This window comes from Pochonia chlamydosporia, chromosome 7 (assembly GCF_001653235.2).
Source record: "Pochonia chlamydosporia 170 chromosome 7, whole genome shotgun sequence".
NCBI classification, from domain to species: domain Eukaryota; kingdom Fungi; phylum Ascomycota; class Sordariomycetes; order Hypocreales; family Clavicipitaceae; genus Pochonia; species Pochonia chlamydosporia.
In genome coordinates, this window is record NC_035796.1 from 1,939,345 (window position 1) to 1,960,432 (window position 21,088).

The following is a 21,088-nucleotide window of genomic DNA, read 5'->3' on the forward strand; positions in this document are numbered from 1 at the left end:
TGCCGGCTTGAAGAACAATTTCGCTGCTGAAGAACTTTCCTACAGAAGCCCAATCTCTCCTGCTGAAGAACCCTTCTATGCTAGAAAGAACCACTCCTGCTGTGCAAGAATTCCTGCTGAAGAACTATGCCTGCTGAAGAACTCCCTCGAAGACACTTCCCTGCTGAAGAGCCACCGGCCGAGGAATCTCGCCAGGAACTAGCCAGTGACGAACTTCCTGCCCAAGAGCCGGCTGCTGAAGCTATTGAGCTAGTTGCTGATGCTGAAGAGCCAGCCATCGATACTGAGGAACCAACTGCTTTTTCAGAGGAAGTTGCTCCTGATCCTAAGGAACTTGTCATCGATGCCGAGGAGCACTCTGCTGGTACGGAGGAACCTGTTACGCATATTGTGACTGAGGCGCAAACATTATCAGTCACTGACAGACCTGATGAGGCAGCATTGGAGGAACCAGCGGCTGCCGTGGAACAGGACTCCATTCTTGTTCATGGCTCCGAAGAGACAAAATTGCCATTGGCAGACCTTCCTCTAGAAGTTCCGAGCGATGAACCACAATTGTCCAGCAGCGAGATACCCGTTGTTGTTGCTAGCGAGTTGGAACAGCCACATCCGCTGGAGGATGAGAATCTCAAGCCCGTCACAAACCATGAAGAGCCATCTGGAGTTGTGGAAGAGGCTGCAACTGCTAATGACGCAAAGGAAGAAGCAGTTCCCGAGAATGCTGTCACTGACATCACAAATGAAGCTGGGTCAACCGAACCTGCACAGGTAGACCCTGCTGTGGCAAGGGAGCCTGGATCATCAGAGGCTCCAGACAATGAATCTATGCTAGAGCCTGCCGATAGTTTGGTCCCAGGTGCCCCCGAGTTTACGGACACTGCTGTCGCGTCTGCATCTGTTGAAGATACCGGCGAGCAATTCATTATGGATGAAGCTCCAAACGAGGCAGCTCCTACAGTCAGTGGAGAGCCTGTTGCATCAGCCAATTCTGCAGAAGAAGAACTTCAAGCTGTGGAGCAACCTGCTTTGCAGTCAGAAGAGAAGCCAGATATTGTGACAGTAGTCGCTCCGGCTAGTGCGACAGCCGATGTCAAAGAACTCGTACCAGCCACGGAGGCACTTGAGACGGTTCCAGCAAAGGAGCCCATACCCGACGTCACCGAAACTGTCGGTATGGTCACCCCAGCAGAAGAGGAGAGCCAACCAGCCGTTGAGGAGAATGTCTCCACCACGGTCATGCAGGAAACTTGTCCAGTTGTGGAAGAATCTGTCCTTGCTTCTGAGTCCAACAAAGAACAATCTCTAGCAGACAGCACCGAGCCTGCATTGGCGTCAGATGAGAACCAAGAAACTGTTCCAGCAGATGAGTCTGTGGTTGCCGCTAATGAGTCAACTGCGCCAGAGGTCGATGTAGCTATTTTGGTCAACGACTCTGAAGATCCAACTCCTGCCGCCATTGACCAATCAGTTGATTTAGACGAGCAGAATCAAGAGCCTGCCTCTCAACCTGTGGATGAAATCATTGTGCCCTCAGTTCAAGACTCAGAGGTTGTATCGAAGGAGACTGTTATTTTGGCTGAAACCGTTGAGAACGCATCCTCCCAGCTTGAGGAAGAGTCTGCTTTACAAGCAAAAGCTGAAGATGCCACTGTTCCTGATATCACAGAAGAATATGTCCAGTTGGAGGCTCCAAGCGAGGACACTGCCGTCGAAGATGGCACAGTTGCGGCGAAGACATTGGATAAGGAGTCAGCTGATGAGCCATCTGAACCTGTCACTGAAGATCTCGTTACGTCAGTAACGGAATTGGAACCTCCCGCGCCCTCAGCGGATGCAGCTCTACCGGAAGATGCCAACCAAGAGCCAGAAGATGAATCCTCTCCGCCAGCCATTGAAGAGGCTGTGTTGTCGACAACAGTGGAAGAAGCTCTGCCTGCCTTGGAAGAACCCATCGCATTTATAGACTCTGCAACCGTCCCTGATGTGGAGTCTAGCGCTGTGGCCGAGGTTACCCAGATTCACGGCGACGAACAGCCTCAGGAGCCCCCGACCGAAGCAGACGTCAAGGCGGACTCCGAGCATGACAGTCCCATTGTAATTGACAACAGTGGCGAAGCGCTAGATGACACAGCCGCAGGATCCAAGCCAACTGGTAACGAGAAGCTCTCTGATGATGAAGCTGTTCCAGTGAGCCAAGAGCAATCTCTGTCAGACTCTTGGGCACTCGTCGACGATGCTGAGGCTTCTGTGGCAAAGACTGTACAAGAACCCTCTGCAACACGGGAGATGGAAGATCATGCTGTTCCATCCACTGAAATCACTGAGACGGTTACCGAGCCTGAAGGCGACATGGTAAAGGTTGATGCTCAAATTGGGGAAACAGATGCCCTAGGGTTCGCTGAGGTTGCTCAAGAGGACTCGTCTGAGTCAGACCTGGTCGCTGAAACCTCTCTTGTGAATGATGCACCCGTGCCTGACATGAGTGCCGAAGAGGTCCAGGTAATAGCAGAAATTGCCGAATCTGAGGCAAAGGGCGAGGTCTTCGAGAGCTCTGTGGACCTATCTGTTGCTGAACCTGCGGCAAAGACGGTTCAGGCTGAAGCAGAAGTCCCTCCTGTTGCTTCAGCCGAGCTACAGAGCGAGACAGACGTGCCGGTTACGGAGACCAAGGAACTCGACAACACTGTTGAGACTCCAATGCAGCATCCAATCACTGAGATTGCCGGCGAACCAGACATTTCGCAACAAGTTGTTCCAGATACTTCCAGCCTTCCACAAGCTGAGACAGAGACTCCCACTGCGCCAAACGGGAACAAGGAACAGGAAGTCGCAGCTGACATGACCTCAGAGCCAGAACAAGGTGTTGCAACGCCTGTGGATGCTCCTGCTGTGGCAGAGCAAGGCCGTGGCATAGTAGATGCTGATTGTCAGGAACAGCTTGTTGCAGACGAGGAGCTCCAGCCGGAGGCGCTCACAAAGCCAAACGAGGATCCCGAGCCACAGGAACCTCCGACGTTGACGTTGGAGGCCAAACCATTGGTAGTGGAACCCGCGTCTGACCTTGCAACTGTAGAGGAACCTATTGCCACTGATACTGCTCCTGTTGATTCTCAAGACGAAGCCACTCCTGTTTCTGACGGGACGTTAGTGTCGGCTGTCGGATGCGACACAGTGGAAACTAAGCCAACAGTCGAAGCGGTAGAAATTGCAGCACAGGAACCGGTCACTTTGGCATCACCAGAAGCAACAGCTGAGGACAAGCAAGCCGCCCCAGGTGATCATGACGACGATGACGACCAAGATTTTCTTGATGCCTCGGAGGAGTTTGACTTGGAACCGAAAGCTGTGGAACGTGAAGCCCCAGTTACTGAGCGCCAGTACGAATCTCAGAGCGAAGGTCGTCCAGTTGATGGGCCGACTGACGGATCTAAATCTACGATGGGTCGGATCGCTGGTATTGCTCTTGGTTCTGCTGGCGTGGCGGCCCTTGCAGGTGTGGCAGCAGCAGCAGCAGTGACGGGGAATTCCAAGCCAGTCGAAGTGGCAGAAACAACTTCCCAACAAGAACATGTCACTGAACCAGTGAGAGCTTCTGAGTCGGAGGCTACTGGATGTGCGTTGGAAGAGCGGAATGTCATCGATGAACAAAAAGCTCTTCACGTTGAACCTCCAGCCTCCGTTATGGATTCACAACCTCAATCGGCTTCAAGTCTCACCCTGCCAATAACTAAGAGTCAGATGGACTTAAGATCTCCCACGCCTGCTGTCATTGTCCCTGACGCGGAAATGGTAGATCAGCATCGCGACAAGACTTTGAAGCGCAAGCAGAAGCTGGCTGTCCGAAATGCCGAGGACACAGTTGCGGCTGCGGTCGTCATCTACGCAACTGCAGAAGCTTTGAGCCCTCCCTCCAGCCCCAAGGCCGGGCCCTTCCAAGACCATGAAAAGGAATTTCCCTCGGTTGCTTCACGGGAGATTGTTGAGGAAGACTCACACCAGCTTGATACTGACTTATCTGCAGACGAAAATTTAAGAGATCCTCGCGCGTCAAGTGGCGACAGAGAGAGAGAAAGGCATCGGCGCCACAGGCATTCTTCTCACCGATCTAGCCGTAGCCGTGGTGAAGAAGAGCCACGCGAGAGCAGACGCCAGTCGTCACACGGCTCACACGCCTCTCAAAGCCGCCGTCACAGTTCTGACCGCACCGCAGAGGATGCCTCAAAGACACCACCTAGGACTCCTCGACGACGTGACAGTGGCTTTTCTGGCGAAAGCTCCGGAAGTTCTGGCAAGAGAAGACGAACGCCCGAAGAACAGGCCGAGCATGAACGACGGAAGGCGGAGCGCCAAGTTACTGAACCAGATTCTGAGCGCCCAGAACGATCGGAACGATCAGAGCGTTCCGAGCGATCTGAAAGGTCTGCCCACAGGGACCGCAGGAGCAGCAGAGATGTGGATCACCCAGCTGAGAGAAGCCATCGCTCCTCTCGCCGGCAGAGCCACTCAAGCCAATACAAGTCTGAACGTGTTGCCTCAACTTCCGCGCCTGTCGAACGGGAGCCGACTACACCACTGACAGCTGACAAGAAATTTTTCGAACTCAAGAATAGCGAAGGAATTGTAGGTTCTGGTGTCCACCCCGTAATCGCCGGCGAGACAGTGGTCGAAGTCCCCATTGAATCCTCCAAGTCCCATGAGTCTCCTAAGCGGGCCAGCACCACACGATCTAAAAACGGCGGCATCGGACGCCTTTCAACTGATCAATCTCGTTCTAAGACGACCAAGACCCGAGAGTCAGTTGATGCCACCCGAGGTTCCTCCTCGAAGGGTAGCAGCAGTAGCACTCCTCCTGCTGAAGATGGCGCTCGGCGGGCTCGAAAGAGCGAGCGCAGCAAGAAGGAAGAGGAAAAGAAGTCCTCTGGAATCAAGGGGGTTTTCAGGAGGATATTTGGATAATTATTTTACTTTGTGGATAATCACGATGTATGATGTGTACGAGTCAATGACCCACGAGTGTCGAGAGATTGATTTATGGACAGCTTTTGGGTTTTATGTTTAACGCTTGGGAATGATGGCAATGAAATTGATTTTTGTTATTCAAATATGGGCCTCGAATTGCTGGTGACTAACAGGATGACATGGCGGATGGATGACCTAAAGAAATGTCGCTGAAGCAGCGAGCGTATGTGTTGCTGGCATACTTGAACTCTGAGGCTGAGCCTCAAGATATTTCATTGCTCTCCACAGAAGTGCGTAATCGCTTCATATGCGTCTCCTAGCTGAGTCGTCTTTTCTTTATCCAACACTTTGAACAGGCTGAAGGAGGACTTACACGGTCAGATACAAAGTTAAGTCACGTGATATTCTGCATGATCGGTCGCGATAAGCCTTATCGGTACAGTGCCCCGCAGCAGCGCACAGCGGAGCCCTAATTTCGTGCCATTTTGGAGCTCACACCAAAATTTCTAGCAGCCGAGCCCACCAAGCGCCGCAACCCATCGCAGCACCAATTGGGGAATCTCACAAAGTGGGCTGCACGTCTTTTTTTTCTCTCTCAACCACACCACGCAAAATTTCCAAAGGCGCAGGATTCGACTTCTTTGCGTTCTTCCAAAGCAAACACTCACTCAACAACTTTAAAAATGGCTCCTCAGACTGTATGTACCTGACACCGCTTTGCTGTTTGACGCAATGCCACCCGTCGGCCGATTCGTCTCGACTCCTTATCGCTACCTCTCTATGAACGAATGCCGTCGAACATGCTGAGATGCTGTCGAGACTGTGTTTGGAGGGCAGCGATTGGCGGTGTAGAGTTATCGGCTGTGCGAATGTGAAATATTTGCGCCATGAAAATAGTGCAGTAGGCTAAGTTGTCATTTTCTATAGAAGAAGTCGGGCAAGGCCCAGAAGCAGACCAAGAAGGTACGTTTGCTCTTGACATTAACATTTCGGCTCTCGTGGCCTCGCGGGAGTGGTTTATACTGACTGGTATGTAGTTCATCATCAACGCTCAGCAGCCTGCTAGCGACAAGATCTTCGACGTCTCTGCTTTCGAAAAGTTCCTCCAGGACACCATCAAGGTCGAGGGCCGCACCAACAACCTGGGCGACAATGTCATTGTCCAGCAGCAGGGCGAGGGCAAGATTGAGATCATTGCCCACAACGAGCTGTCTGGTCGCTACCTCAAGTACCTGTACGTGCTGGCCATTTTTGCCGATGGGCTGTTTTTGTATGCTGACCTGGTGAAATCACAGGACCAAGAAGTTCCTCAAGAAGCAGCAGCTCCGTGACTGGCTCCGAGTCGTCTCCACCTCCCGTGGTGTCTATGAGCTCAAGTTCTTCAACGTCGTCAACGACGAGGCTGACGAGGATGACGAGTAAATTAGGTCCGCTTTGCTGCGTCTCTGATTACTTGACAGACTTTGTCATGAGAGATGGATTGGTCATGATTGGGGGATAGGGAATGGGTCGGACGACGATGGTGACTGTTGTTTGACGACACATGATACCACCAATACAACCAGCCATTTTGAGTGAGACTCAAATTTGATGTTCAAACTTTGTGATTGTGATTGTCGTATCGAAAGAGTCATGTGAAATGCTGAATTGTCTATGTTGTGCGATCTAGTGGTATAAATGTTGATGCCATCTGACCGGGTGTATACTCCCACGAACACAACTGTATCTTCTGCCCCAACCTCAAATCTAAGGTAACGTCCTCATAACACCCTCAAAAACCAACAACGCCATCGCATTCGCAGGAAACGCTCTCAAAAAGCAAGGCAAAAAGCCTCTCCAATACCCCCTCCAGCCGCTCTCCCTATAGACCGCCACAGCAGCATTCTTCCACCTCGGAAACTTCCTCTCCCCATCCCCTAGCCCGCCTCCCAAAGGATCCGTCATGATCCTCTGCTTCACCAAATCACTCGGATAGCTAGTCAGCCAGAAAATCTGGGCACTCAGCCCGCCCGCCCAGAAATTAATCGCCGGCGCACTCATATTCGTCTTCTGCCGCATCCACCTCGAAAGCATATCATAGCTGCCCCACCAGAAGAAGAACAGGCTTCGGAAAATCATGGTGGCACATAGTCCGTGGTAGACGCCGCGCACGCCGTGGTGGGTGTAGATTCTGCGCAGGCAGTCTATGGGGCCGGAGTACATGCGCTGCGACTTCTTGGCCGCGTACTGGATCTGCAGACGGGCTTTGACGTGCTCGACCGGTGCGGCGATGAAGCTTACCGTTGCGCCGGCGAAGATGCCTGCTATGCCGTGGCCTAGTGGGGGAAGATTTGTGAGTGAGGATGATGGCGAGGAGTTGAATCTGTCGATGAGGGCGGTGAATCCGAGGCCGACGTTGTCGCCGGCGCCGGGGGTCCATGACGAGGCGTGGAAGATGTTCTCGGCCATGAGGCGGCGGTAGACGGTTAGGGAGCCTAGCATGATGGAGTCCATGAACATCCAGCCTACTAGGGGCGGTGTTGCGCCCTTGTAGAGGCCGCGGACGCCTTCGTTCTTGATGGTTTGTGTGACGCATTGGAGGGGCCCGGTGAAGCGGCCTTTGTTTGTGGTTTGGAGGCGGACTTTGATGGTGTCGAAGGGGTGGCCGACTGGGCTTGTGGTCAGCTTGGTTTATTTACAGAGTGAGGGAAAGTTATGCGTTTGTACTTATAAGTACGAGGGCAGAGTTGGGTTGGTGATGATGCAAAATGAAAGGCCACGATTCTCACCTGAGAGTTTGGCGATGCCGCTAAAGACCCCTGCTACAAAGCCTTTATAATCCCGCGATGAGGACTTCTTGGCTGTTGTAGGTACATCCTCCTTGCCGGCCTGCGTGCCGCCAACTACTGTCGAGGCCATGGCGAGACGAACTCACTGCCAGAGTGAGCAGATGTGTGGTTGAGCAGTGAGGTGATAACAAGTGAGGGTGAGTGTCGACCAGGGTCACTGCCAGCAGCAGGAGAAGGCAAATGGTGAGCCTTGGTTTAACAATCCATCAATTGCGGGTGAATGAGGGTATTGCGTCGTAGTAAGGCGTAAAATAACTAAGAATGCTTAAAGCAGATGTTGTTGAAGATGAGACTGACTGAGTAAGCGAAAGTGAGGTCGGCATTTTCGGTGGAGACGACAGCCAAGAGTTTTGGCGACTGACTGCGGAATCGGAGCTTCGAGTCTCATTCGAACTCATTCGCCGTTTGACGTGCCATGCCACGACAACTTGAGTCCAAACTTGAGGTTGGACAACGAGTGCATTGGAGCCTAACCGATGTTATTTAATGCGACGATGGATACATGCTGCTGTGCACACATGCAGAATAAGTAATGCATTGGTCGATGCCGCGAAACGGTGGACATGCTGCGTATCAGAACACGATCTCGATCTTGTTTAGCCGTGGGTGAAGCAGCATGGCGTTGGGATAGATGCTCGTCGGCTTTATCAAGTGTATGGGGTACCCAAAGCGACATAAATCAGCGAAAGCCTATGGGAATACTCTTTGATGTTCACGCGACATGCGACGCGAAGGCGTTCTTTGAATTGTCTACCTAACCAGCATAGTGGCCGAGGCTCCTTTCAGCAATCTTGCAAGGCGAAACCAGCAGCGCCTCGTCAGTATGCAATCAACCGACGTCCTGGAGACCCTTCTTGGTGCACGCAATGGTGATACCGCGAATTGATTCACAGCGAGCTCTGCAGGATGGATGGTTTATGCTGTGCGAGACATGACGCGAACTCTCGTGCAATGTCAGATGGTGATCGTCAAACACATGTGATGCCATTTGATCGAAATGTCTGCTTCTCCAGGACACATGGTATTGATCCAATGCCGTTGCCGTGGGTTTTTGATGTCGTTATCTTTGCACACTGTCTGGAAACGTTGCCAAGCACCGACTAAGTCTAATTGGAAGCATCGTATCTAAATTTGGGCTCTATTTCAGTGGTATTCCCGTGGGCCGGCTGATGAATCCGAAGCATTGTAGTGGAACCTGCACTTGATACACCCGGTATGTGGTAAACACACTTGGCCGTGTTGGCATTCGTTACTTTTGCTAGTCAGGGACGCTAATTATCTTCTGTGTTGCATTTCTAGGCCCGTCACTATTCCCCCAATATGCCATCAGGATCTATACTGCACAACCACCGGACACACGCCGTGTAGCCGTGTATCATGGCAAGTCTGCAAGTCAACTTTTGGCCAGAAGCTGTCTTCATTGCACAAGATTTCTACATTAAGTAAGTGCCTTGTTTGCTTGTTGAGGTACTGGTCGAGAGAATTTCATCTACCCAACAATGCCAACCCACCTCCATCAACTGATCGTCATTCTGTCTTGCCATGTCAACCGTTAGTCGCAGCAAAATAACCCATTTACTGCCACACCTTCTCCACCAACCATCTTCAACTCCCACTCCCACTGGCAGACGTCCTCTCAAAACACTGGAGAAGATCAAATGTTTCGTTCGCGTAACCTGGTAGCAGTGCGATGCGACTCGGACTGTTTGCGTATACACTCCAGTAAGCATGAAGATCATTGTAAACCGCCCTGAACATGCGTCATAAACAATGGGTCGGTTTCTCCTTTCAAGCTGTCCTTTGCATCTGGGCACCCGTCTTGGCCCTTTCTTGGCTTTTTCGAACCTGTCAACTCCATGCTTGGCGGTATCGTTGTCGTTTGCTGCGACCATTGTTTGAATGTAACTGCAGCGTAGGCTTGGCCTAGATTGCTTCTACAGAAATTATCGTCACTCGTTTGGTCTTTTGTATTTTTCGATTGAAAGTTGCGAGTGTTTGATACACTTTTGGGGAGGGAACATATCAAATTTCACAATGAAATTCAGCTTGTCTGGTTTGACGCTGCTGGCGGCTGGTCGCCTGGCCGCTTCAGCGTCGGTGTTTTCGCTCGATTCCGACGGTGCGTTTCTTTACCTGCACGCAACATCACCAACAACCTAACCCCATCAAAACCAACAAACTGACGACAATCTTTCAGACGCGATTAAAAAATCAGCGAGCACGCTTGCCTGGGACATGCTGCAGTATTATCACGGCAACGAGTCCGGAGGCACGCCCGGTATCCTCCCCGGACCACCGCCGGCCGGCGACTATTATTGGTGGGAAGGCGGAGCAATGTGGGGCACTCTCATCCAGTACTGGGCTTTAACGGGCGACACGACTTACAATGACGAGATCATGAAGGCCATGCAATTCCAAGTTGGTGAGGGCGAGGATTACATGCCGCGCAATGTGACGGCGTCTCTGGGAAACGATGACCAAGCATTTTGGGGTATGGCCGCCATGTTGGCCGCGGAGAACAAGTTTCCCGACCCTCCGTCTGATCGACCTGGTTGGCTTGGTCTTGCGCAGGCCGTGTTTAACACCCAGGCAAGCCCGCAGCGACATGATGATACATGTGGCGGAGGACTGAGATGGCAGATTCCATTCACTAATAATGGATATGGATACAAGAATAGTGAGTTGGCATTACAAAAATGAAATGTGGTGTTCTTAGACCAAAGTGACTGACATGGCCAAGGTATCGCCAACGGCTGCTTCTTCAACATGGGCGCCAGACTCGCCCGCTACACAGGAGACAAGAAATATTCCGACTGGGCAGAAAAGACGTGGGACTGGGTTGAGAAAATCGGCTTCATCGACCCCCAAACCTACGCCATTTACGACGGGGCCAACGTCGACGATCAGTGCAAGGACATAAACAAAGTGCAATACTCTTACAATAATGCTATTTTCGCTGAAGGAGCAGCATTCATGTACAATTTCGTGCGTAACCCTTTCCCTTTCAAGTCTTTGAATGCTAGCAACTCCACCTACACATGACTAACATGAGGACATTCACAGACAAACGGCGACCAAAAATGGAAAGACAGAGTCGACAAACTCATCACCTACGGCCTCAAAACCTTCTTCCCCAAAGACGTCGCCGTAGAGATATCATGCGAGCCCAACGACGGCTGCAAGACCGACATGTTCACGTACAAGGGCTTCGTGCACCGCTGGTACGCCGTCACCACGCAGCTCGCGCCCTTCACCGCCGAGCGCATCCTGCCGGTGCTGCAAAAGTCCGCGCAGGCGGCCGTCTCGCAGTGCACGGGCGGCACCAACGGCCGGCAGTGCGGTCTGAAGTGGGTGGACGGCACGTACGACGGCAAGACGGGCGCGGGACAGGAGATGAGCGCCCTGGCGGCGGTGCAGAGCTTGTTGATAGGCAAGGGGAAGCCGCCTGTGACGCATACGTCCGGCGGGACGAGTAAGGGGAATCCGGATGGTGGTGCCGGCGACGGGTCGGTGATGCCCAAGGAGAAGCCGGTGACGACGGGGGATAAGGTTGGGGCGAGTATTGTTACGATTTTGTTGTTGGGGTTGGCGGTTGGTGTGTTTGGGTGGATGAGCTTTGAGTTTGCGGGGGCGTGATGTGTTGATGTTTTCTTTTCTTTTTTTTTCATGTTTTGATGTTTTGCGTGGGATTGTAGGTTTGTATGAGTTTGGCGATATCAATGGTATTTATGGGGTTAAAGCAAGGTCATCTGGATGTGGTGTATGGGACTGGAATTATGTTCGTGTTGTCGCTTAGAAGGGCAATGATGATGGTGTTGGTCCTTACGTCACACGAGCAAACATACAGTGACCCCGAATCTTTCTTGTATTCATGTATTTGGCATGTACCATATCGAAAATCCATGCTTCTTCATATGTGCTCAGCCTCACTTATACATGCCCAGAATCTCACCCACAACACTCCTATAAATCCCCTTTGGATCCATCTTCTGCCTCACAGCCTTGAACCGCTTCAAATACTACAAAATGTCAGTCCCACGTCACAAAAAATCACGTCATGACTTACACCAGCATCCAGATTTTTCACAGACCGCGTCAGCACATCGCGCGTATTCTTCGTCCAGTGAGGTCTGCAAGGAAACTCCTTGACCAGCGTATTCGCCAGATTAATATCTGCAACACATCAGTCCCATCCACACCAAAAACCACACCTAGAAAACTCACAAAAGTCCTCGTTGTATCGCTTGCGATCCCCCACAGAAGGGTGATAGCTCGGAAAGTCAAACATAATAGCCCCCTTTGACCAATCCTGCCCATCGGAAGTATTCAGCGTAACCTGGCCCAAAAAGTCGAAATTCGCCTTCCCAAACTTGATGTTAATTCCACTACGGTACGTGGACGTCATGAAGATGAGTTTCTTGGCCTCCGCGTCAAACAGCTCCCTCACCCGCTTGAGCATCTTGTTCGCCATTGTCACGGGGAATGCTAACTCGAGGGTGTAGCCGTGCAGGCCGTAGTCCCATTCTGCCTTTTGGTCCGGGTACAGGCCGCCGATGAGCACGTCGTAGTGGTATCCGTACACGGGCCACTCCTTGATGGGCTCGTTGGTCGTCTTTTCGTGGAAGTTGGGCGCTTCCCATTGTCCGAAGAAGATTTCCTCGGCTATCCAGTTTGACGAGGGGAGGTATTTGCCGCTGTCGAGGAGGGCCTTGGCGGCGCCGCCTTCGAGGGCGGTGACGGAGAAGGTGGATTGGAAGCCTTGCTGGCTACTTTTGTTGAAGTCGACGGTGTCGTAGTATCGCCAGTGGAACTTTCTCTTGTATGGCCACCACTGTGATTGTTTAGCAGCGACAATATGTGTAGGATGGGAGGTGGCATACCCAGAGATTGGCAGTCATGTAAGGTGCAATCATGCCGTAAATATCACCGTTGAGAACGTCTTTCTCTTCCAGACTGAATTGTGATTAGCTGGGTAGTGTTGGATGCAGCGTTTTGGTGTACTTACGTCTTTTGCATGGCATAAACCTTGACTTCGGGAAAGATCTTCATCTTCAATCTTCCGATTATTCCCAACAGACCGAGCGATGTCGATGCTGCGAGCCAGTCGTCGTTGGACTCGTCGCGCTCAATATGCCGAACATCGCCATTGCCATCGATGATATCCATGGCCAGCACGCCACCAACAACCGCTGCATCTTCTCGAAGAGAAGTCCTATGAGCTCCCATGGCAACACTGCCGCCGAGGGAGATATTCCAGTTCACTAAACCGGTTCCCATGTTCGCCCCACGCTCATGCAAATACTCAGCAAGCTGGAAGAACGTAACGCCCGCTTCCACCGTGACGGTCCCGGCATTGAGGTCAAAGCCCGATATCTTATTCACAAACTCTGTGCGAATAATGACAGTCGCATCATCAGAACACTGCGTATCATACCACATGTGTCCCTTACCACCAGCACGAACTTGCAGTCCCCTCTTCGCAGCATCCTTGACCAGAGATTGAATCTGCTCAACGCTCGTCGCATCATGCACCTCCGTCACATTATAGCACGACGGAAACCCTTCACCATCAAACGTGTTGTACACAGCAGCCGAGGACACCGCCAGCACCGACGCGACCGCCAGTACAGAGCGAAAAGTCAACATTGTTTTCACAGTCCCATGCGATGAAGCAGGTGTAGTTATTCGCGACCACATACCCAACTTTGATGCGCACAATCCATCTTATAATAACGCGTCTAAGCGCCCGTATATGTGATCGGGCCTATTACTCGCTCGGTACGACCTCAAGACCGATTTGGCTTGTGATACTCCGTGTGGTTGCTTTTCTCAACCATTTTGGCAGCAGGACCGACGTTAGTTTACCCGATTGGATGGAAGATATTTACACCCCAGGAAATGAAGCTTCCAAGCGTTGACACTTGGCCCGAGTTGGGTGTCAAATCCTGCTTTAAGCATAAGACTATGCTCACGCTAATCTGTCACTTGTGCGGAGAACCCTGCTGACGTGCCACCGACCAGGGCGTATGACCCAGTGCAACGTTGGCAGGATCCTACGAGGGAAGTGAGATACTATTGCATTGATCATCTATACTACATAGGTAAAAACAATGAAACTAAGTGTGTGGCCCTATGCTGCGAAAATAGTTGAACGATGTATGTGCATATAGCCTAATATGCAATGACGGAGTGAGGTTCAGCCAGAATGGGTACCTCGGAAGGATCTTGGACGAGAGGGGCAAGATGGTTCATTACGAAGAGAATGAGTATTGAATTTTGAGTTCAAATGACAATTAATCGTTGAAGAATGTGAGTACGATCTATGTTAAAAAGTGCAGCGGATGGCAAAGTTATGACTCTTTGAATCATTGGCACTTACAAGAGGGAACCAGCGTCATTAACGACGTGTTTGACAGCCAGCTATAGTTAAGCCTGTGAGTTGGGCCTTGGCTTGTGATGCTGAGTCCTTATGCAACTAGCAAAGCGCTCGTATGCCCATTGCCTAAAGCTTCATAGTCTTTCCACAGCCTCCAATTAAGCGGCCAACTCCCTGCAAGCATTGAGATACTTGCCGACATTGAGCCAATCAAAGAGTTGAAAGTTCTAGTTTGAAGCCTACGCCCGGACACATCCTTACACAATACATATTGACAACACATAGCACTACAGCAAATTCAACAGTGGACTTCCTTCTGAACGATACTATTAAATGAACTAACAATTAATCGGCACTAAAAGAGTGAGAAACATGACTCATAACGTCATAAATCGGAATCCGTCTCGTCATTTTTACCATACCATGACACTTCTGCCTTCCATGGACACATGTCAATCAACAATAGTCCTAGACCCGTCGGACGACGAGATAGACTCATCATCCTTCACCGTGTCCCTCTTCCAAAAGCACAGCTTCCTGAACCACTCAAATCGCGAAGGCTTTTCTCTCACAGACCTCTCAGAACGCTCACTAGACGTGCTTCTTTCCCTACATCGGGGCGCTCTCCTCGCCGGCACACGGCCTCGCCTGGCAGGAGGGGGAACAGTAATCCCACCCGGCCTGTTATTATGGCAGAAGCAGCTGCAACAGCCACAGCATGGCTTCGCCGGCTTCGTGCCACAGCGCGCAGGCACATGTGGCGGTCTCATCCCGGGTAGATGAGGACCCCAGCGGCCGTTCTTCTCAAACTGAATCGAGACGCGCACGGCGGTAGCATATATATCCACGATGGTCATGGGAATGCATCCAAGCAGGCTCTGGTTCTCCCCAATCACATTACAGAGGACCTGTAGACAATAACTCAACTGCGCGTCATCACTGTCAAACTTGTCGTCTGGATCAAGTTTTTTGACGCCTTTGATGCTGTGAACCGCGCTCGTGACATCCGCGAGCGTTATCTCCGACGAATCACGAATCATGGACACGAGGTCCTTGCCAGCCGTGGAAGCATCGGCCTCGAGCTCGTTTACTGTGTCTCGGGGAATCCTGCTCCGCAGTCTCCATACTCTCCATACGAGACCCTTCCAAGTAGGTTCCGTAACAGGAGGCGGAGACGTTATGCAGAAGCTCGTCTCGAGGCGCCGAACACGATTGTCGAGGTTTGCGATGCTTGTGGATTTTGTGAATTCGCCCATCCACATTGCGAGGTGCTTGATGCCCTCGAGATTCGCGATGATGGCGGCGCAGCGCAATTCCTCCATCGTGACGAAGCGATCAAGGTGTATTTTTTTTTGGTTCTTTTTACCGTGCTGTATGCCCGAATACAACAATGGGAGATTGGGGGAGGGCAGAGATCGTGGCGAGGTGAAAGTGAGGCGGTCTGAGCTCAGCTGTACTTATAACCTTCAACTTTTTGCTCTACCCCGCTTGATGTCTGCCTAATCCATTTATGGGCCAACATGCATCGTGTTAAGAGCCAATAAAGTTCGATACGGGTTTGCTTGGACCAATCTTGGGAAGCTTCACGCAAGTTCTGTCGTCTCTTTTCTCGATGGGGAGAGCGGCCGCCTTCCCCACCGAATCGGCACCGGGCAGTACTGCTCGTTGGGGTTTATTGAATGGCAGCAAAGTTGAACATGGAGGCGTAGGTATTCCCGTGACTAAGGGACTGCATTTCTATGCTACCAACCAGATATTGAACTGTTTCTGGGCTGTATGATTGGTGGTGATTAGGTTGGTCGCGATGTTTTCCAGAGCCGAGAAAATTGCCTGATCGGTCATGGCCCTCCCGGAGATGCGGGTCCGTAGATCGGGGTTTGTGTGGGTCTCCGAATTAAACTCCCGCACATCAAAGAGATTAGATGTCGCGAGAACAGCAAGAAGATCCAGGTTGTTGGATCTGGGACATTGCGGGCAATTCGTTATCAAAGACACAGAAATTTCCGTGGGTCATGCCATATCACAGGCCCTGAATGTTTGCTCGCAATTTACAAAGTCGACGCAGTGGCCTGTGTCATCAGCGATGGCGTCCTGCACTTAGATGGGGCACATTGCTCTTCCGTCAAAGCGCTTCATGTTGAGCATCTTGTCTCAATTGCCTGCCCTTCGTAATTGCACCAATGCAAGCTGCAGTAAATAAAAAAAGTTTGCACTCGTTGCCAGTTGCTAGACTTTGATACAAACAGCTTGCGTCAGTCCTCAAACTTGTTCCATGTGGCGCCCTGCTACAAATCCAGGCGCCGGTGCTCCAAATGCCAAGTCATGCTGCCGTACACATTGATAAGCCTGCATTTGTAATAAGAGCACACATTGCTAGCTTTGGTGATAATGATTAGTCTCTAGTGTAGACGGCAATGTCTCATCGTAGTTATTGGAAATTGGAGGCTCGAACACAAGATGCCTGTCATGCTGTGGCGACAAACATGCAGCTTGGAATTAAGGCTTCGGAACCGCTGCAAGCAAATCGCTTCTGATGAATTAAAATGGGATAGCATTTCACTTATAATCCGCTAGATTTCCCAGCATGACGTCTAGATCCAATGTCCCTGCCGAAGCCAAGGCTCAGCTGTCCGTTCCTATGGGTCCCTATCCGGAACTAACTTATCCAGGTAAATACCGAAAGTTCGGCAGGTGGTTGAATGTGCCAATTTTAGGCAATACCGGACAGCTTAGATCGTCAAACGGTCGAAAAGTCCCCAGGGCATCCTACTTTCACGGCTGATCGACGACAAAACGAGGATTAGGTCTCCCATCATAACAACGGGCTCCGAAGCAAATCAGTACGGAATTGATGTCGCATTCGTAGTATTTTAGAAAAAGGAAATGGGTGACAGCCGAGCTTTGCGTGTGCTTCCAGCTCACAACACTCGTCATGGCCTTCAGCGCCACTCCACACAGTCTATTGTGGGAGACGACGAGTACGCTGAAAGTATCCGACGACTCTATCCAGAGTACGCGGAGAAGCCGCTCAGCGAGCAACTCGAACCAATTGCCGTAGTAGGCATTGGTAAGTTGAAATAACCAAATATAACAAAACTGTATAGCTCACACACATAGGTTGCCGTTTACCAGGAGATGTCAAGTCAGCCCACGAATTCTGGAACTTGATGATAAACAAAGGCACCGGGAGAATGGATAGGGTGCCGGAGTCGCGCTTCAATATTGATGCACATTACCATGAGAACAATGATCGACCAGGCAGCATCTCCGTCAAAGGCGGCTACTTTCTTAACGAAACGTGTCGCGAATTCGACCCGACATTCTTCAACATCAGCCCCATTGGACCCTCAACAGCGAAAGCTGCTGGAAGTCGTCTATGAGACTTTTGAGTCTGCTGGCGTCAAGCTAAACGACTTGTCTGGATCCAGACAGCCGTCTTCGTAGCATGCTTCACAGCTGACGCTCAACAAATGGCATTCAAAGAGCCAGCCTTTCGACATGCCCTGGCAGCAACCGGCGTGGATCCCGGCATACTCAGCAACCGAATTAGCCATGTTTTCAACTTACGAGGACCAAGCGCTGTAATAAACACCGCTTGTTCTTCGTCTCTTTATGCGATACACAACGCTTGCACTGCGCTGCGAAATCAGGAATGTTCTGCTGCGGTAGTAGGTGGCGTGAACCTTGTCCTTACCATTGATCAGCACATGAATACGGCGAAGCTAGGCGTGCTGTCAAAAACGTCAACTTCTCATACTTTTGATGCCTCTGCCGATGGCTACGGTCGTGCTGAAGGCGTCGGTGCTGTCTATTTGAAGCGTCTTCGGGGTGCTATCCGCGATGGTGACGCGATCCGTGGTGTTCTCCGATCCAGTGCGACCAACTACAACGGCAAGATTGCCGGTGCTGGAATTACAACACCTAACATTGAAGGCCAAGAAGCTGTTGTTCGAAATGCCTACCTTCGTGGGGGAAACTTGGATGTTCGCTTGACCGGCCTTTTCGAGTGTCATGGCACGGGCACAGTTCTCGGCGATCCTCTTGAGGTGGAGGCTATTTCCAAGGCTATGAACAAAAACCGCAGAGATGACGATGATCCTCTTATTCTTGGGGCAGTTAAACCGAGTATAGGCCACGGTGAGGCTGTCAGTGGCCTTTCAGCGTTGATTAAGGCAGTGTTGGCCGTGGAGCGAGGCATCATTCCACCCACACGAGGAGTCATGAACCCAACACCAGTGATCAAATGGGACGCTTGGCGGGTGTCCGTCTCACACGACCCTCAATTTTTCCCAAGTAAACTACCAATCAAGCGTGTCAGTGTCAACGCATTTGGATACGGTGGCACAAATGCCCATGTTATTGTCGAGAGTGCCGACTCCATCCTCACACTGCCCCAGACTTACAAGTATCGCCACATGAACAGGTCGGCCAAGTCGATTCAAATGCAGACCAAAGCAGAACGGTCTCGTCCATATCTCTTGGCTTTCTCTGCTCATGATAGTGCTACTCTTCGCCGTAATATTCAAGCTTTAGGAGGCGTCGTCCGAGACTATGACTTGCTCGACGTGGCGTATACGCTGGCAAATCGCCGAACTCGATTCAACAGCAGAGGAGTGGTTGTAGCGAGCTCTGAGACCGCCGAAAGTGAGTTTAGCCAAACACTCCAGACTTTCGACTTTCTCGAGAGCAAATTCACAAGCAAGAAGCCCACGTTGGGGTTTGTCTTTACAGGGCAAGGCGCTCAGTGGGCTCGCATGGGCGCAGAGCTTTTGGCATACTACCCAAGCTTTGCGCACACTATCCGTTTCCTTGATACGACTCTGGGCCTTCTTCCCGATGGTCCACTGTGGACGATTGAAGAGCTTCTTCTCGAAAGCGCCGAGACATCCCACGTTAACGAGGCTGAATTCGCGCAGCCGTTATGTACGGCTGTTCAAGTTGCCCTGGTAAAGCTACTGCAGGGATGGAACGTACGCCCAAGAGTGTGTATTGGCCACTCGTCAGGTGAAATAGCAGCAGCTTTCACGTCTGGACTCATATCATCTGCTGATGCCATTGTTGCTGCTTACTACCGAGGCAAGGTTATGCGAGACGTGGGCGTCAAAGGAGCGATGCTTGCTGTTGGTCTTGGTGCAGAAGATGTTGCACCGTATTTAAAGGATTTGCATGAACGAGCGACGATTGCATGTCACAACTCGCCGTCAAGCGTGACACTGAGCGGAGATTCTGAAGCCATTGAAGAAATACGCCTGCAACTGGATGCGGAACAGAGATTCGCCAGAGTGCTGAAAACGAACGGCAAAGCATATCACTCTTCACACATGGCGGCTGTTTCTACAAAATATGAAGAACTTATGAAACAGGCTCGCGGAAAGTATGAGACGTTTGAATTCGACGTCCCTGGACATGCCTTCATGGTTTCTTCCGTGCACAACACGGTTCTACCAGCCAGCACGCGGCTCGACGAAAAGTACTGGAGTAAGAATCTCCTGAGTCCTGTTCTCTTCAACCAAGCTATGCAGACCGTGGCAACGTCAACTAAGTTTTCGGATGTTGACTTGTTCATTGAGATTGGTCCGCACCCGGCTCTCTCTGGACCTATACGACAAATCAAGGCCGCATGTCAGCTAGGGAAGTTGAATTACCTGCCGTCGTTGGTTCGCAACAGAGACTCTGCTGCCTCTCTGTTGAAGCTCGCTGGAGAGTTGTTCCTTCGCAACCATGATATCGACATGCGTCGAGTTGCGGGCATCGAAGAAATGACAGGTAGTGGACAAGTCGTGCTCAAAACAGGCTGCTTCATCACAGACCTGCCTACCTATCAATGGGACAAAACAAAGGAATACTTAGCCGAGTCTCGCATGAGCAAAGAACACTGAGCGCAATCCCACATGCGCCACGACATACTTGGCTCCCAGCTTATCGGGGCGTCCAAGGCAGAGCCAACGTGGCGAAATGTCATCCGTTTACGTGATCTTGCATGGCTTAAAGACCACTCTCTTGGTGGTGAGGCTGTGTTTCCAACGTCTGGGTACTTCTCCATGGCCATGGAGGCAATTACCCAAATCAATGAGAATTCGGGTGCCATGGTCCCCATCGACAGCTACACCTTGCGCGATGTGATTATCAAGAACGCCCTAGTAACGCCTGATAATGACGATGGTATCGAGGTTATACTGAGCATGAGACCTTCTGCTAACACCTCTCGAGGCGGTGGCATCTGGTGGGACTTTCATGTTTCGTCCATTGATCGAGATGGCGTCAAAGACGACCACATGACTGGAAGCATAGCCGTCAATAATCGCCCTACGCGCCCCGTGGCGAGAGATATTCCACATTTCAATCAACGCAGTTCCGGAAGGGCGTGGAATCAGGCGCTAATAAATGTTGGCTTCGACTACGGTTCTACTTTCCAGGACATGGGTGACATCCGCTTTGACGGCAAGACTTTCGCCGCGGCAGCCAGCACGAAACTTCTGACCAAGGTGGATGGCATTGTTGGCGAGTCACGACATGTTCTGCACCCCGCGTGTGTTGATTCTTGTTTGCAACTTTGTATTGTTGCCATCTACGCAGGTCGTTCGGCTGCCATGCCGTGTGGTGCTGTTCCAACTCAGGTAGATGAGGTTACTATCTGGGTGCCCACGCCAGGACAGCTCGTGGCTCCGGTGTCTCTGGCCTACTCATGGGTCACTAAGAGAGGTGTACGCCATTTTGAGCTCAGTAACCAACTAGTTACGAGTGATGGAATGGTGATGATGGAGATCACCGGCATGCAATGCACGTCTTACGAAGGTGCTGTCCCTCGGGGCATGTCTGAGCCGGTGAAGCCTCGTCCGTACGCTGGCGTGGTCTGGAAGCAGGATGTGGATGATGTATTGTCTGCAACTAGCGAGCCTGACCTCAGCCTCATTGACTTTGTCGA

The 21,088-nt window shown here is 51.3% G+C and overlaps 8 protein-coding genes across 8 annotated transcripts; 4 read left to right on the forward strand and 4 right to left on the reverse strand.

Annotated features, from left to right (window-relative positions):
- Positions 1 to 126: 126 nt before the first annotated feature.
- On the forward strand, positions 127 to 4,956 carry VFPPC_18124 (hypothetical protein; the record flags this gene model as incomplete). The annotated part of the gene is made up of 1 exon (XM_022429780.1): positions 127 to 4,956. The coding sequence occupies one exon, from the start codon at positions 127 to 129 to the stop codon at positions 4,954 to 4,956; it is 4,830 nt and encodes a 1,609-aa protein (XP_022285192.1).
- A 686-nt stretch (positions 4,957 to 5,642) lies between these two features.
- VFPPC_09587 (ribosomal protein L22e) lies at positions 5,643 to 6,381 on the forward strand (the record flags this gene model as incomplete). Its single annotated transcript, XM_022428663.1, has 4 exons — positions 5,643 to 5,657; positions 5,887 to 5,922; positions 5,997 to 6,193; positions 6,255 to 6,381. The coding sequence occupies 4 exons, from the start codon at positions 5,643 to 5,645 to the stop codon at positions 6,379 to 6,381; spliced, it is 375 nt and encodes a 124-aa protein (XP_022284152.1).
- A 324-nt stretch (positions 6,382 to 6,705) lies between these two features.
- On the reverse strand, positions 6,706 to 7,857 carry VFPPC_09586 (mitochondrial carrier protein; the record flags this gene model as incomplete). The annotated part of the gene is made up of 2 exons (XM_018288098.1): positions 6,706 to 7,607; positions 7,728 to 7,857. The coding sequence occupies 2 exons, from the start codon at positions 7,855 to 7,857 to the stop codon at positions 6,706 to 6,708; spliced, it is 1,032 nt and encodes a 343-aa protein (XP_018139507.1).
- Positions 7,858 to 8,256: 399 nt separating this feature from the next.
- Positions 8,257 to 8,463, reverse strand: VFPPC_16560 (hypothetical protein; the record flags this gene model as incomplete). Its single annotated transcript, XM_018294313.1, has 1 exon — positions 8,257 to 8,463. One exon carries the CDS (start codon positions 8,461 to 8,463, stop codon positions 8,257 to 8,259), a length of 207 nt encoding a protein of 68 aa, XP_018139506.1.
- Positions 8,464 to 9,821: 1,358 nt separating this feature from the next.
- Positions 9,822 to 11,423, forward strand: VFPPC_16559 (glycosylhydrolase family 76-2 protein; the record flags this gene model as incomplete). Its single annotated transcript, XM_018294312.1, has 4 exons — positions 9,822 to 9,906; positions 9,985 to 10,464; positions 10,528 to 10,772; positions 10,851 to 11,423. The coding sequence occupies 4 exons, from the start codon at positions 9,822 to 9,824 to the stop codon at positions 11,421 to 11,423; spliced, it is 1,383 nt and encodes a 460-aa protein (XP_018139505.1).
- Positions 11,424 to 11,713: 290 nt separating this feature from the next.
- VFPPC_09584 (FAD/FMN-containing dehydrogenase) lies at positions 11,714 to 13,433 on the reverse strand (the record flags this gene model as incomplete). The annotated part of the gene is made up of 5 exons (XM_018288097.1): positions 11,714 to 11,806; positions 11,854 to 11,960; positions 12,012 to 12,618; positions 12,668 to 12,740; positions 12,793 to 13,433. The coding sequence occupies 5 exons, from the start codon at positions 13,431 to 13,433 to the stop codon at positions 11,714 to 11,716; spliced, it is 1,521 nt and encodes a 506-aa protein (XP_018139504.1).
- Positions 13,434 to 14,615: 1,182 nt separating this feature from the next.
- VFPPC_09583 (hypothetical protein) lies at positions 14,616 to 15,485 on the reverse strand (the record flags this gene model as incomplete). Its single annotated transcript, XM_018288096.1, has 1 exon — positions 14,616 to 15,485. One exon carries the CDS (start codon positions 15,483 to 15,485, stop codon positions 14,616 to 14,618), a length of 870 nt encoding a protein of 289 aa, XP_018139503.1.
- Positions 15,486 to 17,633: 2,148 nt separating this feature from the next.
- VFPPC_16558 (polyketide synthase) lies at positions 17,634 to 20,042 on the forward strand (the record flags this gene model as incomplete). Its single annotated transcript, XM_018294311.1, has 1 exon — positions 17,634 to 20,042. One exon carries the CDS (start codon positions 17,634 to 17,636, stop codon positions 20,040 to 20,042), a length of 2,409 nt encoding a protein of 802 aa, XP_018139502.1.
- Positions 20,043 to 21,088: the final 1,046 nt, after the last annotated feature.